Source organism: Sander vitreus, chromosome 18 (assembly GCF_031162955.1).
Source record: "Sander vitreus isolate 19-12246 chromosome 18, sanVit1, whole genome shotgun sequence".
NCBI lineage: Eukaryota > Metazoa > Chordata > Actinopteri > Perciformes > Percidae > Sander > Sander vitreus.
Window position 1 is genome coordinate 13,369,039 of NC_135872.1, and position 19,324 is coordinate 13,388,362.

At 41.5% G+C, this 19,324-nt stretch overlaps 2 protein-coding genes across 10 annotated transcripts in view; both read left to right on the top strand.

Moving 5' to 3' along the window:
* The window catches only part of sash1a (SAM and SH3 domain containing 1a), a 166,337-nt gene extending 152,186 nt beyond the window's left edge, over positions 1 to 14,151 (top strand). For all 9 annotated transcript variants that reach the window (XM_078274112.1, XM_078274113.1, XM_078274114.1 and 6 more), the window contains 7 exons: positions 602 to 771; positions 982 to 1,191; positions 3,962 to 4,112; positions 4,720 to 4,848; positions 7,584 to 8,605; positions 10,802 to 10,933; positions 11,393 to 14,151. In XM_078274112.1, the coding sequence (XP_078130238.1) occupies positions 602 to 771; positions 982 to 1,191; positions 3,962 to 4,112; positions 4,720 to 4,848; positions 7,584 to 8,605; positions 10,802 to 10,933; positions 11,393 to 11,653 (2,075 nt within the window). In that variant the 3' untranslated portion in view covers positions 11,654 to 14,151. The remainder of the gene's footprint in view (positions 1 to 601; positions 772 to 981; positions 1,192 to 3,961; positions 4,113 to 4,719; positions 4,849 to 7,583; positions 8,606 to 10,801; positions 10,934 to 11,392) is intronic.
* A 2,532-nt stretch (positions 14,152 to 16,683) lies between these two features.
* Positions 16,684 to 19,324, top strand: part of usta (uronyl 2-sulfotransferase a) — a 50,171-nt gene continuing 47,530 nt past the window's right edge. Inside the window, exon 1 of the mRNA XM_078274767.1 lies at positions 16,684 to 17,204. Within this exon, the coding sequence (XP_078130893.1) occupies positions 16,973 to 17,204 (232 nt within the window). The 5' untranslated portion in view covers positions 16,684 to 16,972. The remainder of the gene's footprint in view (positions 17,205 to 19,324) is intronic.

Here is a 19,324-nt window from a genome sequence, read left to right on the forward strand (position 1 = left end):
AATTGCAGCTTTCTGGTGTTTATTTCAAATGCATACAGACTACTTAACCTTCTCACATTACATGTATACCAATTATGATTTTTGAGGAGTGACGGCCAAGAAGAGCAATTCTCTCTCACACCCAGTCCCACCAGCTGCCTCATGTGTCGTGATCTCATAGTTTTCAAGTGACCCTCTTATCTAATTACAACTTCTGATTACTTCAACCTGTTTTTTTCCGTCACTTCTTTGTGAATAACTACTCTCAATTTTCCAAGCTCAGGGTGAATTGAAGACTTGGCCGACTTAATTCGAAGCCATAGAACATGCATGCAAACACGCAGGCAAACATACAGTAATGATTAGGTAGGAAGTCTTTCCTCTCGGATTCCCACACGTCAACACGATTTCCTTCCCTCAGATACAGAAGGAAATGTGCGGAAAATGCTCAGCGTCTCCCAGGATCTGTAATATAAGTTTCCCGCTCACTGCAGGCACAAAAACGTAGAAAAAATAAGATCAAAATAGTCTTGAAAAGCTACTTGATACATGCATCATATTATTTAGTGATCAGTCATGTTATAACTTATATAAATCTCCATGTGTGTGTGTTTGTGTCCAGGTGGTCAGACAGTGAGCACCACTGACTCGTCAGCCAGCAACAGAGAAAGTGTGAAGTCAGAGGATGGTGATGACGAAGAGCCGCCTTATAGAGGGCCGTTCTGTGGCCGCGCCCGAGTCCATACAGACTTCACCCCCAGCCCCTACGACTCTGACTCCCTCAAACTGAAGGTAAACCACACATTGGTACATGGAATTGACTTTGTACAGACCTGAATGCTGATGTTGGGGAGCTGAGCATGTCACTCTTTAATACTCTTTTACTTTAACGGTTCAGTTTTTCCAAGCTAGTCCCAATGTTTTTGAACAACCCACATGGTCAAAATGTGAGTGTAAATGTTGGTTCATTCTTCATGAATTCTTGTCATTGTGATTTTTCAGCGTGGTGATGTGATTGACATTATCAGTAAGCCACCCATGGGTACGTGGATGGGCCTGCTGAACAACAAAGTGGGCACCTTCAAGTTCATCTATGTGGACGTGCTGAGTGAAGAAGAGGAGAAGCCCAAGAGGCCTGTGAGGAGGAGGAGGAAGGGCCGACCACCCAAACCCACATCAGTGGAGGAGCTGCTGGAGCGCATCAACCTTAAGGTACAGTACAGTATATTGCCATGCATTGAATACCAAATGTATTGGATTTTTAGGTTAAGCGTCACACTGTCAATTACGTTTTCAGTGGCAGTAAAGCGTAATAACCTGCACTGATTTTGTTCATTGTAACTTTGCAGAAATCAATGAATTGTCCAAAAACCTGGAAATCCCACCGATCTGGAATCTAAATAGGAGAAAACAAATCTTAAGAAGTAAATGAAAATATTGTTTTAGCCGTTTGCAGACAAGCAGATATAAATATAGTGTAGGCAATTACAGGCTGCACAGCTTAGGGTGTTTGATCTGGCACTGATGCATAAACATTAACACCCACATTCTCACGACCACGCCCCAACAACCAACTCTCATCTTTTATCATAGCTGTGAGCTTGGTATCTTGTCCTCCCACTCAGGCAGCCAGCAGGCATCACTTCCCCAAATAGAGAAAAAAAGACTTTGTGGGTTGTGTGTTTTATGTCTGGCCAGCCTAATGGCCAAGTCACAGATTAAAGATCCAGAGTGCATTATTGATGTTACAGCATAGGCTTCCGAAGCTGTGAGTCTGGGTGTTACAAGTGCATCGGAGCGCTCATGTCCCCTTAGTCACCACCAGATTCCTGGAGTGGGAGAGTTACACTAAACACTTTTTAAACACATTTTAGAGTTTCCAGTTTGCAGCCAATGTACAGTATTTGGGTATTTTAACTACTCTTGTCCTTGATTTGTGCTGGTGAAGTGATCTTTTCCATGGTTGACACACTGGTCTAGACATCTTTCAAGATAAACCTAAATGTTTTTGCTCATTTCATGAACAAGACCAATCATAAACATTACAGCAAATACAATGAAGCTTAATTAAAGTATAAACTATCTAGTATTACAGTAAGAACATTCATCTACATTTTTTTAAAACTAGTTTAAAGTAATAATCTCGAAGACTTTCATTCAAATAAATGTCTGTTAAGTCACTATCTATGGCTGCATGAGGTAACATGGTCCACTGATTAAAGCCCTTTCATTGTCAGTTTTACTACCTGGGTGTCTGTGGCGACATTTCTGGGTAATATTAAAAGTGACTCGCAGTTAGTGATGCGTTTTCCATTACCCAGCAGTAATTGGTCCACGAGAGAGGGTAGGCGACGCTAACGCAACAGACTCGCTGTTCAACTCACTTGTGTGTGACGCGACATACGTTTTTTTTCCAGTCTGCAAACTGAATGACGTCACACAGGCGACACACCTGGCGTTACTGCTTATCGCCATAGGTGCCGACAAAGAGAACAAAATTCTTCAAGATCTTCAAGGAGTCATTTTTTGTTGGCCCCATTACCAATTTGTTTGACAATCGCAAAATGTTGTTTGTTTGTAGAGGGGGACTTTTTTGTAGGTAAATGTTAAGAAAAGTTTTCACTGCTTAAGAGTGCCTCACTTATTTTTTGCACTGTAGATTTTTTCTTTTCTCAAGTTTCTGTTTTTTTTATTGGATCAGACTACTGTCACTTTGCTGCCTGTTCTGCCAATCACTGCCTTTCCATTCGGCAAATGGTGCCACGCCTCTTAAAAAATCCTGGAATCGCCTCTGTTGGTGATATAAATACTATATTAGTTATACTGTAATTGTGATGTCATACATCAAAGGAGTGAGAATATTGTTGTTGTGTACTTTTGGAAATGCTAAGTAGCATTTGGTTAAACTGGCAAGCCAACATTTGGACTACACATCAACAGTGCCTGTTTGTAACCATAATTTGTAAATCTCCACACCCCTGTAACGTTTGGGCTAGATGGGTCCTCGGCCAAATAAGCTTTGGAACGTGTTTTAGGTTTTCGACAGGCCAAAAAGACAAAAGATACTGTAAGTGAGAGGACACGGCTGCCTGTGTTTGTATTAGTTGGTGGTCCTTTGTTTAGTTCTGCATCATCCAGCAGGAATACAACAGGGACATGCAGTTCTTTCTGTATGGACTCCACCATTGTAATTGATGGTCTTGTTGGTCACACACAGTCTATGTATTCATCCAACAAAGTGTGTGGGTCACACAAACATAGAGCCAAGCAATATTCAAAGTGGAAGCAGTTACGAGTGTGTTGAATGATGGTGTCAGCTAGATTTTAAAGTATTTTCTTTGCCTGCACTCGCTCAGATAACACGGTGGTTTGGGTGACTAGCTTTTGTGCTTGCTTGTGTAAGTGTGTAAAACCGTCTTCTGCGGTTGAGGAATACTTGGATGTAATCGTCTCCACCTTCGGTTCTTCTTGTTACCACATTACGCTGGCGGGTTTCCCTTCCAAGTCCTGTTTGCCATTTTGGTCACAGCTAGAACAGCTAGCTGGCCACACACTCCACGCTGGTGCTTGATTGGTACGGCTAACTCGCTAATGTTGCTATAACTCAATTTTGCGTGTCTGTCAACATGACTGAACATGAGTTTGTGCTGACAGTTGAGGCAACCATAACTGAATTAGTCATGACTTAAAGTGATTACGTGTCATCTAAAAAAATAAATCTAAATAGCAGTTAGATTTGGCTCACCAGTCATGTAAAAATACACAGTGTGCATGGGAAATTATGAGCAGATGACAAGTGTTCCCTACTCTCCATACCCCACCTCTGTGTTTGTATTCTATGCTTCTACCCCAAAGTTTTTGTCACTAGCCCCATGACTTAGATCCAAAGTGTGTTTTTCTTTAGTCTAGTGTATTTTTTTAGACACCATCATTGACACCTCAAAAGAAACCTAAACTCAGATATAACATTTATGTCATGCAGGAGCACATGCCCACTTTTCTGTTCAACGGCTACGAGGACCTGGACACGTTCAAGTTATTAGAAGAGGATGACCTAGATGAGCTGAACATTAGAGATCCTCAGCACAGAGCCGTGCTGCTCACCGCCGTAGAGCTGTTACAGGAGTACGACAGTAAGTAGACTCAGAAAAAACAATCGCTCCTGGCTGTATAGAAGATGTATCATATCTGTATTTTGATGAGGGTTGAAGACCTGGAATTAAGATCCTGGTGTTTACTGGAAATTCTAACCTAAATCTACTCCCTTTCCTTGAAAGATTATTTGCAGGAACCCATGAATGTGTCCCTATGCGGCTGCATATTTGCTTACTGAAGACTGTCATATTTACTCAAACAAGTTGCCAACTTCAACCTTGCAGCATGCACATGCTTGGAGTTGGGGTTTTTTCCCCAATAATCTTTATTCAGCATACAGTTCAGCTGTGTGGCAAAACCTTTAAAGTAGGTGCAAATTAAAATCAACTGAACTTCAAAATCAAATAAAACTTAATTTATGGTGACAAATATCGGGGAAAATAGTGATATATTTTTAAGAAGTAATCATTTTTAAATGGGGTACCCTGGCTTTGAGGTCAAGACATCGTTGACCATGAGCTGCTGCTCTCCACTGTTTTTCCACCAGCGCTATCTAATAAAAAAAATGTATTTTACAATCATGGAATAACATTCAACTCTTATGTTGATGATGCTGCTATTTTCTGTGTTTCCTTGTATTTTCAGGCAGCAGTGATCCAGAGCGCAGCGGCCTGTCGGGCTCCCAGGAGAAGCTGCTGAACGAGGGTCAGGGCCTGGTGGGAGACTCCCCGCGAGACTCTGGGTGCTACGAGAGCAATGAGAACCTGGAGAATGGTAATGATAGCTTTCCGTAGTCTAGACCACTGAGATCCAAGGCTAAGACCTAGTCTTGGTCTAGTCTAGCTCCACTGTAGTGCCACAGCAACTCCTTCGCCTTTTTCCTCTGTGGGTTTCCGCCTCTGCTCCATCTCTTGCCATGCTTCTGCAACACCTCGCCCGTCTCACTCCCTGGACCAGCGCCTGCCAATCAAACAGCTCCTTTTGCTTCCATATCTTCACCCAAACCTCACCTTTCCTCTCTAGTATGGGTGCTCTAGAGAAAGAACCCCTAAAGAAAGAACCCCTTATCACCTCATACTCCATAAAATGTAACTATTCTTTCACTCCCCTTTCTTCACCACTCTTTCCATCCTATAGGCATTCTGTGTCATCAGTGCCAAAGTCCAATTGTAACTGAGAGGGAGCCAGGTCCAAGACCACTAAGCCTAGTCCACCCCACAATGCTGGGAGCTCAGAGGGAGAGATCCTCCCCCATGCACAGAACTGTTCTGATGAGAACAAACTCTCTGCCCAGTCATGGACTCAGATTTTCACCTCTTCCGCATGTGAATGCGAGGCTGGTAAAAGGAGGATACCGGGAGGATGATTATGGGCTCAGAGAGTATTTCTGTTAAGTGTTTTTAATATAGAAAAAGAGCCTGCAGAGTAGCATGTTGATAAATGTTTCTTTTGTAGTGGTGATTTTTATAAAAAGAAAAATGTACTAGTCAGGTAACAGATTACAGCTTCCATTTAAATAATGTCTTCATACCATTTCAATTTGTCACTTTCCTGACCATCAACAATCGTACAGTATGTGCCTAAAGAAATGGCTGAAAATATTTAGTATATATAATATAGATTGTAAGAGTTCTGGTTATAAAAGTTTGAGGTCTTATTTGTGAAATTTCTTTTTCTTTATTTTTGAAACCGCTCTATCCTCCTGCTTAAGAGTGTATGCTTTCTTTCTTTCACGCAGAACATGCTTTTTAACAGCTCCATAACTCATAAATCACTGCTCTGTCAAACCTTCTTTCTGTATCTGTTGGGATCCAGTGTAACTGCTGGGTTTCCTTTGTATGTGTGTATGTGCCATTCAGGTTTTACCAGTAAAGCGTGCAATCTGCCATTGAGATTTAAGTTGTGGAATAAAAGCCACTAATTTAAAAAAAAGAAGAAAAAAAAAAAGACTGGTGCTGCTTGCTTGATTTTTATGTTTCGCCTTTTTTCCTGTTTGTTTTTTTCTTCCATGCCTCTAAGTGCTGTTCACAAACCAGCTGCATAACATTTAGTAAACATTCTGCATTTCTTCTTGCAGTTTCAGGGCTCCACAGTTCTCCTACCAGTACAACCTCATAAAATCATTAATGTATTACTGGGTAACACTTTGCTTGAATGTATCTACATAAGAGTGACATGACACTGTCATGACACATGAACCCTAACCCTAACTTGTCATGACAAAAACCAAATGACACTTAATGACAGAAGCATTATGTCATAATCGTTTATGACTTGTTTATAATGTTTATGACACGTTCATGACAGTGTCATGCCACTCTTATGTAAGTAAAGTGTAACCTATCATAATGCAGACTGGCTTTCAAACGTTCTCCTTTTTGGGGGAAAAAGTCACTGTAGAGCACTGAATGTATGCTCTTTAAATCAAATGATCTTCCTTTAACATACATGTGTCTGATACGTTTTTCTGTAACTAGATGTAGTAATTCTTCCACATGTCATCAAATGACTTCTGTAAGCTATCAACGTTCACTCATCATTTTCATACGCATACATAACGTGGTGCTCAGTTTAGTAAAAGGTGGGTAATGATGACATTTAGTCAGTGATTGCCATAATGCAAAAAAGAAAATGAATGAGTGACTCGCAGCTTTAGGTTTTATTTAAGAACACGATATTTCATGTGTCTTAAACTAGTATATTATTTCCCATATTTTAATATAAACTATTAATTTAATAGTAGATAGAATTTTAACATAACTTGCCACTGATGATGCTGCTATACAATCCATGAATCTACCAAATGCTTCTGATTTGATGTCTCAAACTTAAAAAGGTAATTTAAGTAAAGCTAGTCTTTATTGGAACTCTTAAGAAATTAAATTTATCATAACCAATTTCACCTAATTGGCCAATTGGCTTAACTTTTTTGCCATTTCTGGGAACCGTTGAGATATTACGTCATTCCATCAATTGAACTTCTTTCTATCATCCCACCATTTTAACTCTTTGGCAAGCCACACTATGTGGCACCCATCCATTTCATCCATCCAGTTTGCTCTGTAAGCCAGAGGATAGATGGTATGCTTCAGCCTTTTGTTCCAAAGTTTCCGAACTATCGCATCCAGATAATTTATTTTGGGACTGCTGCCATGACAACAACAATCAGCCAGTTTGGTCATGAGTCAAAAAGCTTATCTTATCCTAGTGGCACTCCACTCCGGCTTTATAAACACTTCTCTGCTTTTGACTGGTTTATAGATAAGCCTTAAACAAGAAGGATGTAATGGTTATATTAGTAGATATAAAGTAGTTATAAATAAATAGTCTGGACAAAAGGCAGCAAAATACAGTAATGCTGAGTCATATACAGTTTATTAACATGGATCTGATTTTTAGCTGAGGACCTACTCCCTGTTAGCAGTTTCACAAAAGAGGAGGGGATTTTGTTGCACTTAAAAGTGTCTACAAGTCATTACTCAGAGAGGATGAATCTTTTCATTTTGCAGGTAAGAGCAGAAAGGCTTCCCGTTCCACTCGTTCCTCAGCAGGCATCCAGTCTCCAGACTACCCCACGCTGCCCATGACCCTTTCAACAGAGGCTCTGCAGCAGAACAGCAAGAACCAGCGCACAAAGTTCCCAAAAAGTTTTTTCATCAAACCCTCCCTGAAGGGCTTCAACCTGTTAGGGCTGCGCAAAGCCCAAAGACGGTCTCCCATCCCTTCCAGCCGCAGCTGTGAGGACCTGGATGGGTCCCCACAGCCCAATGGACCCTGGAAACGCTCCCATTCTCTGGGGGATCTGCACTGGGAGCAGAACTTTGGGCAGAAGGATCTGGGTGTGGAGCTTAAACTCACTAAGGAAGCACCCAAATCAGGCAGTAGCCCCACCAAGGTCTGTAGAGAGGGTTCCCCAGCTCACAATGGGACTCCAACAGTAAGCCCAAAAGGAAGGTCCAACAGACCACCTGTGCCCTCCCAACTGCCTCTTCGCCCCCCTTGTCCCACCCAGTCCCCCAATCCTCCAGAGCTCCTCTCCAGTCCTACTCCAAGTCCCACCAATTCTAATGCAAGTGGGGAGAGGGTTATGCGGACTCACCCCAAAAAGCCTCCAGTCCCCCCTCCTGTTCCTGCAAAGAAGTCTAAGGAAAGACTAGCCAATGGCTTGCGTCACCCCCCTCTCTCCCTGCCTTCCTCGCCATCACCCACTCCCTCCCCTACCCACTCCCTCACCCGTTCTCACCCCAGCAGCCCTATAATCCACAGCCCCAGCTACGGTGCCCCAGCTCTGCCTGCCAAGACCCCAAGCACCCCCGCAAGCCCTTGTGCCACCTCATCCGCCTCATCCATGGGCGACGAGTCAGGCACCCCACCAGCAGTGCAGCCTCCGTGGTTCTCAGATCTGGGGGGAAAGGTGGCTGTTTCAAGGAAGGCTTCACATGCCAAGATGAGTCCTGACCTGTTCACCCTCCTGGAGCAACGGCTGGAGTCTGAGGGCATCGATCTTACAGAGGAGCCCTACTCTGACAAGGTAAGCAGAGTATCATTAATCTAGACATGAGACAAGATAAATCAACTCACATTTAGATTACAGATAGCATTTGGCATGACTTTTGGTTGTGTTGCAGACCGCTAAGAACACAGATGCACCATTTGTATTCAGTTGATACAACCTTATACATTTATAACATGCTGGCAATATTCCAAAAACTCCCTTTAGTAATTCATCATTCTGAACTTTTTATACACGCTCATGAGTTTTTGTGCGTATAATTAAAAGAAGCATGTGAAGTATTGAGATAAGGTGAGGAATTATATTAAAAACCACATCATATGAAGTCATATTTCCATGGTTAATGTGAACATGGCGCTTCAAGACACCTCTGGGCTATACTTGTCTGGCGTCGGGCTCTTTTAGTTTAGCATCGTAACATGCCTTACTTAACTCAGTCATAATTTGACTGAAGCTTGGATCCAAATAACTCAGTCCAACAACACCAGTGGCTTGCGTTGGAACTCATTTAGTTTAAAATTAAAGACCAATAGAGTCTTAAGTTTGTGTTTCTTTTTGTGTGCAGATGCCTTTTTGTATGCAAACGCAATTGTGAGTAAGTGGGTGTGTGTGTGTATTCACAATAATAAATACGCTGCCTGGAGCTGAGGGAAAGACTGTGGACTGAGCCTCACTATGATGCGGTTCAGACTGTTAAGTTTATGGGCTGAATCTTACTGAAGGCAGGCAGGGTTATAAAACCCTCTGCCACTCGCCAGACCCCAGGCTGGGCCCCTTTTAATATGGTGGAGCCCCCGACGCTGGCAGGAAAACAACAAACGCACAGAGGCATCAAGAGATGAGGTGAGAAATAGTGCGTTAGACCACAGCACAGCTCTGCTGGTTTTCTATTAGTCACAAGTGGGTTGGCAGGGGCATGAGAGGCGCATGCTGCTGTAGTAGCAACATGGAGAGTGTGTGAGCCTGCTCATAACTGCAGTCATCGGTGTCACAGGTCGTACAGGTTAAACATTTTAAAAATTATTCCTGCGGTTTGCTAATTAAACAATTTTTTTATAGTTATGAACAAATTATAGTTTGGCTACTTGGTATCAAACATCACTACATTTTGAGCACCGACTTAAATGTGTCCGTAGCATTGAGCATCTAAAACTCCTCCTTTATTTCCTCCTTTATAAGATCATCAGACTTGGAGGTTAGAAATTTTTTTTATATTTCTAAAACTAAGCTATTGAAAAAGTACCATTTGGATAAAGGTACAGAATCTCGGCTATCATATTGGCACGGATGTTAGGGCATTTCAAACGATATCCAGCCCTAGGCATGATAAAAGAGAATAAAATCAAATTACTGCAGCCTTGAACCAAATTAATTGTTGGCTGCCTAAAGGCATCTGGACCCGTCTAATCCTGGCAGTGCAAAGGGTAGGCTTGTATGACCTGCACTCCATCCCTTTTTCCGGAGACATTAGTTCCTCCATCCACCCACCCTTTGATCCTCAAAAGACCTCCGGTCCAGTTTGGCCAACCAAAACCAGTTCCTTGCTGGAAACCTGCCATTGCTCCAGGTGTCTGTACAAAGAAAGAGAACAAAAAAATATGTTCTAAAAGTTCAGCAGAGCTTTCTGCCTGTTTCCATCACTCACATAGTCAATGCTCATAAAATTGTTAAAAATCTTCTGTTTTTCTTTTCTCTCATCCTTATCTGTATTTTTTCCCTTTTATTAGTGCAAACAAAACAAGATACAACTCCCTGTTAATAGCAAAATATGATCCAGCTGTACTTTCAGTGTCTTTGAAAAAAAGAATGATCTGTGATGTAGTGTATAGGAGCCAGAACAAAAACAGACCTCAGTTTAATTATAGTGTCTATTCTAGTGTGTTTGTCTTCATATTTCTCTGACTCTTTTAAGAATTGTGCTCATTACCTCGCCAGAAGATGTTCTTAGAGAAGTAATTTGACATTAATTTATGAACAACAAGGTCTCTGTCTTCATAATGACCGTAATAAGTAAAAATGCTCCTTTATGTCAGCCTTTTTCATGTTGCCTGTCAGCTTCTCACTGGTTGTCTATCCACTGCTTTCTGACACATCAACATGTCTGACATGTTGTCCTCTTCTTTGAAAACACAGATTTATGTTTGTGGTTTCATTGTATTCATCTTTAAATGTAGTCGCGTCTAATTTCTCGTTCTCCTCCCTTCTCTCCTCCAGCATGGCCGGTGTGGCATCCCCCAGCCGCTGATGCAGCGTTACTCGGAGGACTTGGCGCAGCCCGTCAAGGATGTGGCCTCCACCATGGACCAGCTTCGAGTCAAAGAGCTGCGTAAACAACACCGCATGGCTGTAAGGCAACAACACTAATTTTCCTGAGAACTTCAAAACAATGGAGACAATGTTTTGGAGTTATAGAGCTAGATAAACGTTTAGTTCGGCTTCCCTAGAAAGTAACAATGCAGGCTGGAAAATATGCCAGTAATGTCCCTACAAGGCTGGCGCCATGATTGAGGAGCTGTGACGACTATGCTTGCTTAAATATTGAAATAAACAGTTGGTGAATGTAAAGATATACTTATATAAAGGGAATTGTCAGTGTTGTGTTGTTCTTAGTAGGCTAAAACTTGCTTAAGACTTAATAAAGTCTATTTTTACCCCATAGCATTACGTGATTTGGCAAAAGAAAGCCAAAGTTGCCCGATTTTTTTTCCTGTTTTTTTCTCTCCACTAATCCCTCTTTATATTCACTAATGTGACATCATCAGAGTAGCAAACAACAATGCCTTGTTTCCCCATTGTGTCACTCAGATTCCTTCTGGAGGTTTGACAGAGATGTGCCGGAAGCCTCTGCCCTCAGGGAACATCAGCACAGTCTCTGATTGGCTCACCTCCATCGGCCTGCCCATGTACGCCACATCTCTGGTGGCAGCGGGAGTCGACACGCTGAGTCGTGTGGCCTTGTTAACGGAGAGCGGCGTGTGGGAAGCGGGGGTGCGGGATGAAAGACACGCCCGCCGGCTGGTCAGTGAGGCACGATTGGTCGGCTCGCACAGAGAGGTGCAGTCCTAACCATGAAGGTGGATTCGTATAAATTAACAGGTATCAACTCACTGGTCAGCACCATGTCATTTAAACATGGTCAGTAGGAGGTCAAAGACAAATTGGCCACAGGACTCGACGATCACACGAATTACCACAGCACTACAGTACTTCCTGTCTTGCATGTGTCAAAAGACCTAAATTGACCCACCATGCTCACTGATTTTCTCTTTTTATTACTCTTTTCTCAAATGTTTACGGCATTAAGGAGTTTCTCCTAACAGCCAAGACAAGATAGCAGATGCCTTTTTAAAAGAAAGACTGCGGACTCGCTCTGTGGGATGGCGTCCATTCTGAAGACACCCCCAAAGTCTTAAAATAAAGACTTGGATCTGCCTTGAAGGATGATAGCACACTCTTTTGTAGGATGGATGTTTTTTTAAATACAGAAAGGATGGTTTACTTCCTGCATATTTCATAAGTGCTTCATTTTCATCCTTTGTGTCAAGGCAACATTATCTGAGGGTCTTTTAAGGAAGTAGCTCGGCCAAAGTGATTTACTCCTCATTTAGCGTTTCATTCCCACTAATAGGTTCATAATGATGATTATAAGATTCACTTAACATCTGAACTTAATACACCAAATGATGAATAACTGGTGGTATTGAGATGACTTATTTTGTATCATGTTTCTGTATTATAGCATAACACATCTTCATTGTAAAATGATTTATGTTATATTTTGTGTTTGCCTTTTGAATGTTGCAGCCTTATTTTGAGGCCAGCTCTCAGTCATTTCTAAGCTTAAACAGCTGACATCACACATTTATATTTCATATTATACTGTATGTCCTATTTCACTATCCACATATCTTGGATGCACACCCTGTACCGATATGAATATAAGTCTTACAGAAAGCTCTATTTTACTCCAGTAATCACAATCAGCTTTCACAGCAACAAAGCATTTCCAGTGTATCAAGCACATTTTAATTTGCCTTACCATTATAAAAAAATAGCTTCATCATCAAATAGAACATATGTATAGTATTGACTATAGCACCGAGGCTAACCTGTGCTAGAGGTGCAAGCCTCTTTGTTCTGAATGTTTCTAAGAAATACTTGATATTTTATGAACACACATACGCAACCAGATCATTTCAGCCATACACATGGACCACAAAACATGTCTGATGGATTGTGGTTTCTTTACTTGTGAAGCTCAGATGATAAAACCACAGGCACAACACAGACGTCGTCCCATGTTTAACATTCCTGTTTCACATTCACTGTACGTGTTCCATGCAGAGGGTTGTGGGACGAGGGAGGGAGGGGAAAATAGAAATGTTTCAAAGACACAGCTGACATCTGGGCTGTCTACACTTTGGTTACAGCATTGAGGAGTTTGATTTATAGCTGGATAATAGGCTGTTTTGAGACTTTTAACACATTATACTGTAGTTATAATCAATGCCTGTCTGAAATTCTTAATTTGACTTTTCTCAAGCACACAGAGGATAGATGGTAAGAACAGATATACTGTATCAGGTGAAAAGCTGACCGCCAAGGTCAGCATACACTATGACACTAAATAGTAAATCAGGGAAACACTGTGTCGGGTCAGCCTGTTACAAAAACGGAACTTAAAAACAACTAGAAACTCATTGCTCTTTCATTTGCACACTCACTGCATGAAATTGAGCTAACATTTGTGTTGTTTTTCTCCTATTTTTAACAGTAAAGTCCTATCTTTCATCATCTGAACTGAACTTATTCAATGGAGTTCATATTTAACAAATTTGAATAAGTGTTATTGCTAAAAATTAGAGGATGTATTTTTTTTCTTTTGCAGTGGGCACTTGATAGGTAGATGCCTTTTTTCTCTTCAATCAAAGTGGTGCTCTGAGAAAGCGAGGGTGGGGGTCATTATTAAAAAAGTAAAAGACCCAAGAAGTGTTTTGTAAAGGATGAAAATACTGACACTGTAAATGCACTTTAGAGGGTAAATCTAGCTGTTTTATTGGCGGAATTGGCTACATTTTGTTCACAGGTCCATTAATGGACATTTGTTATCAGGTTTTGTAAAGGGTTTCAGTGGGTTATGCTGGTATTTTATTTTAGTATTGAGTTCCCAATGCCAAGTTTGATAACCATTCACAGGTTAACCTGTTCCAGTTACTCACTTCCAGTTTGTTTTTGCAGTCTTATAAAAATAAATTCTTAATTACATATATGAAATGCTTAGCAGAAGTTGCACATTCTGTATATGTAATTGATATTTAAATAACTTATTTTTTGCTTTTTTCATATCAACTGTAATTAGCTGTACTATATGAATAGCAATACCTTCCTGCATAATGCATATTGCTTTAGCCAGTGAGGAACTACAGTATGTAATGTAAAATATGTGTACAAAATATTTTATTTGGTTTTCATCTACCTAATGATTTGCTTGTGTATTGAAACAACAAAAGTAATGTCCATAACTATTTGTCATTCTGAAATATAATAAAAACTGTTTCTCGCCATACACTGGCCTTCTCATTCTCTCCACACACACACACACACACACACAGACACACACACACAGACAGACAGACAGACAGACAGACAGTAATGGAAAGATGTGGGCATGGCCTACTGGCTCTTTTCATCAATGTTTTTTTTTTTCTTTTAAATTACAGCTTGGTCCAAAGGAGAAGTAGAAGATAACACTGTGCCTTTACTGGGATGTGTACAGTCCAGTATCTCTGAATAACGACTCCTGTACTTACTATACTGTCAAAGGTTCAGTTGGAGCTCTGAAACCAATCAGCTTAAAAACATTATCTTGCTGTGTCTGGCTTGTAATGCCTAAGAAAAAATAAACTACATACATCTGCTCAGGACCAAGAGTTTGACTGGCTGTGTGGCTCTTGTTGCAGTGCAGCTGTTGTCAATGAAGCCACACAGACGTTTTCCAATCTCATTCATATCAAGAAGCCCCAAATAGGTGCACACCAGACCATGGACCCCTTATTCATAAAATGTCCCAAAAGATTGCACCTGAGATTTTTACTTGCATAACATCTATCTGAGCCAGTGTTTGGCATTCATCTGAGTGGAAACGGACACAACTGACAGACACAACTGAATAAGCATTTCCTTCAGGAAGAATAAGAACAATCTTTTTAGCGCGTCTTCCTTGGCTTGTTGCTCGTACCTTTTTAAGAAAGTAGCCACTGTGCAATAATTGTCCTTCATGCAGCTGTAATGAGCAGTTAGCTTCCAGTTCACGACTCCGTCTTTCACAAATACAATTGCTCATCCAATTTAAAATATCTCAGGAGTAATGCTCTGCAGTATTTATGCATGGCTGGATTTGTGTTTGTATTCAATCTATGGTGAGAATCTGCAGTGGGGTCACAATATGATTATAAATCTTTCCTTTATATGACTGGATTGCATACTTCATCATGACGGCATGAATGAACAGACACAAAGTCACAGGAGAGTGAGAAAAGATTCCTTACCAATAAACTGTAATGAGTGTCATACTTTCATCGTTCCTTATAGGGAAATTATCTTGCTGCTTGTTTCCCTCCAGGGAGGTCGGAAGTCAAATAAGCAGTTCCTCTGAAAGTTTGTTGTGTTTTTGAAGTCTGACTGTAAAGTTTACTTTAGTGTTGGCTGCAAATGCAACTATCTGAATGTGCAGGTTATTCCCCCTGCACAGAAACCTATAGATTCTTATTTTGGTAGGGTAAACTTAATTAAGTGGCCTCTTAGTCCTAAGTGTACTGGGCCTTGTTCAAATGTGCAATAGTCTTGCAGAAATGAGGTTAATTTCTCTCTGTCTCCTCCTATTTTCCCAGTAATATTATTTACTCTAATGTGACTTTAGTATACACAACAACCTTGAGTAATCACATGTGGGTAGACATACTGTTGTACTGAGTATGTGAAATTTTACACACTCTGAGGAACAGCTAAAACCTGTATGACACATCTGGGCCTATAGCATTTTAAACATTGGAGTTTGTGTGTGCTTCCTCCAGGTGCTACATGTTTTTTCTACAGTCCAAAGAAAGGCTGACACACACCACCAGAAATGATTTGGTTTAAATCCCATGGCTGCCAGTAGTTCTGATTAGACTAAACCTGATTTACAGCAGTGACCTTACTGACATCCTTACTGTTATTCTGTGTAATAAACTGCTGTGCTGCAGGGGAGATGCAGCTATAAACCCATAATGCATTCACACGTGTTGTGCCTAGCTTGCAAAATACAGTACTGTACTATTCACATTTCATTTACCTGTGGAAAAGCCAAGCCAATGGGCCCTCAACAGAATTGTTGTTGCGCTCTGCTTTATTACCGTTTGTCTTTCAAGCCATATTGTTTCTCACAGCCGTTGTTGCTCCCTTGACTACTGTAGCTGTCACCAGAGAAAGTGCATCAGCCTCTTGGTGTGGTAGTGTGTTAAATGACTGTTGTCACCTCCTAAGTGCAGGTGTAGTCTAATGGTGGGTTCTAGCCCTGCTGTGGAAAGATATATGGCTCAGTGTTAGGTCCTTACAGCTGGCCTAAGGGGAAAGAGAAAGTTTAAAACACACACACACACTCATACATAGGAATTGAGCAGATACTTATCTCCCAAGCTTCTTTTCAACACGCATCAAACATCTACCTCCTTATCCTAAAGTGGTGATAACACAGCTTGTTCTATTTTATGTATAATAACCACTTAGGGAATAGGTCACTGTGATGTTTCTATTAAGGATGAATGTTTTGTCTGTTAACTACAATATACTTGTATTATCAGCATATTGTCAAAGCTTTGGTAAAGCATAAAGCCACCACTTTCATATACCTACTGAAATGAAAAATGTAAATTCACAGCTGGCTTAAAACTCTTCCCACAGACCTCCTGTCAGTCTGGGATGCTACTAATCGAACCCGTTTTTTGAATGCCCAAGGACTGCTTGTAAGCCCCCCTCTCTCCCTGAACACTGGGTGACGCTGTTTTACGCACTGCAAACCCAATCCAGTAAGAGGCGGAAGTTTTTCCTCTATTCCACGTTAAGTAATCTGACACCCAAAAGCCTCCAGAGCAGAAGGATGGACCCTTAATTCGGCTGGAAGGACGGAAGGAAGGAACACTCATCCAACGAGCGCAGGCGAGAGGGACCGAGCAGAAGCGAAACGCTGAGAGCAAAAAACAACCCCGTGGCTGCGGCAGCGGAGGAGAGCTGGGTCCCTGCGCGTCTCTATAATAACTGGCCGTCCGCCTCAAATGGTGTCACAGCGACAAGTTTCACTTTCCACATGCGGATGGGTGACTTTCCACGGCGCTTTGTGAGGAGGAGATGATGAAGAATTTCAACAGCAGTCCCCTTCACAGCAACAAACAGACTCCCAACCACGTTAGAGAGCGAAACAACATAAAGTACAGCTTACTCTCTGCTATACCGTTGCGATTTTCCTTGCGAGGTTATGGTTTCTGCATGGCTACGTTGTTCTTCTTCTGCTTCGGCTCCCTTTTTTACCAGCTGAACGGAGGACCCCCTAAAATCCTACTGGACATTCGACAGTATCTCGGTAAGAACTTTTCATTTTCCTCTACTGGCTGAAGCGCGTCATCATCAAAGAGATTCTTTTGAATAGAAGTTGCGCTGCAAGTCTAGACGCCCTGCTTTGATTAGACGTGTAAAGAAAAGTTCATCCAAAAAGAAAAGAGAGTTATTGAGGCTTTCACCTCTCATTCACCGGCGGGCAAAACTCTCCTTTATAAAAAAAAATCAACTGGATGCCACGGCGTCTCCTCGACCCCATTCACCTCAGAGGAGTTATCTTGATGTCCTCTCATCATTCACAGTCTTGAAACCACCAAGGTGGCACTATGTGACGTTACTGTAGACTGACACACATTTTAGTAAAAGCGTGGATACTGACATTTCAATGTGCACTATCTCTGATTTTAAAATGGTATATTCCTCCAACTTCAGAAGGTTTCCCCCCAACTTTAAAATCCAACTAATTCAGACCCGAGGAATGCGCTCCTCTTTGCACCATTCGAACATCAGTTCTGACTTGTCGGAGCGAGATTGGGATCTATTATGGTAACAACTTGGCAACTGTAAAGATTCATACAGTATGTGTAGATGATGGCTGACATCTCTTCTTGTACAGCCAGCTGGTGCGCTCCAGCCACATCGCGCTCATTACGCACGACTGGCACCGGTGGAACAAGCGCAATAGTGTTCTAAAGACTGCTGGTGTTTAGAGACAGCCATGCGTGCTATGTCTTAGGCTTGTTGTTTCTCCAACTGATACAGTGAAAGGCATGTGGAGTTGTTTGTTCTAAGATAGAGGTTGCCAGCTGTTTTCATATCAACTAGTAAGGTTCCCAATTTTAGATAGTATACTCTGAAGGGAAACTTCTAAATTAGTTTTCCTTTAAATATGACTTGGCACTGCTGTTACTGTTCTTATGCTGTACTGGGTGATAACTAGAAAAAAGTGGATAAGACCTATGACAAATGGCTACATCTGCATGTGTCTGTCTTCAGGATGAGATATGTCAAGTGTAAAAAAAAAGGAAGTTTCTGCTTGTGTGTTTATATATGCTATACTAACTTAAGACTATCTGATACTCTACACAGAGGTGATTTCTTATCAACATGTCTGTCACTGCTATAACTCAGGCTACAGCTGGGAAGTATGTGTTTGTGTGGTGAAAGGAGGTTGTGTTCCTACCTATTCCTCACAGAGGGCTTGAGGCCTTTATGACGTGATAAACATCTGGAACAAAATGAGAGCCACTCATCACGTCTGCCACTAATCCCGTGGGTCAGATTGGTTTCCTGTAGACACACACACACACACACACACGCATGCTTGCAAACTGCACCTGTCAAAAAATCATTTTGATTGGCCTTGTGTTGCAAAACATATACACAGACATTTTATAGATGTAGTTTTTTTGCAGCCATATTTTAGAGTAGTTGCACAATGCGTGCACAGTCTGACAGCTGTAATGTCGCTTATGCTTAAGCTTAGGTTATCAGCTGAATCTCAAACACCTTAACACACAGGATGAAGCAGATGTGTGTACTATTAGCACAGACACACACACACACACACACACACACAAGCACCAGCAAACAGACAGAGCCAACTATATTATTTGCACCATCATAATCCACCAGCACTCAAACACACGTGGATCATGAGCGCAAGGAATCCCTCTATTAGAAGATGAATGAGTGTCTGGGCCACCTGCATAATGTGATCTTTACTGCAGCTCCCTGAGGGCCTGACCCTGAGGGCCTGAGCCTTGTCAAACACACTGACTCCTCTATACTCTATCGACCTCAGGAGGCAGGGTTTCTTATGTAACAGTGACACAAACACACTGTAGTACCTCTGCTGGGGTTTGGATGAGTAATTGTCTCTTCTCATTACGATGCTGGAGCAAGGAGAAAATGCTTTGTTCCAGAATCGGATGGCTGCAATTTGAAAGATTATACACAATGTTGAAGTAATTCAATAGTCTGATTTCTGTAATGAAGTAATACATTTTTAAAGTTTTTAAAGTTGGATTTATTGGGCTATTTATTGCGGTGGATTCTAAAATGGTAAGAAGGGGAGGTGAGAGGAAAACATAGATTGATAGGCTTCAGATATGGTCTTGAGCGCTTAAAGGAGAGAATCAAGAA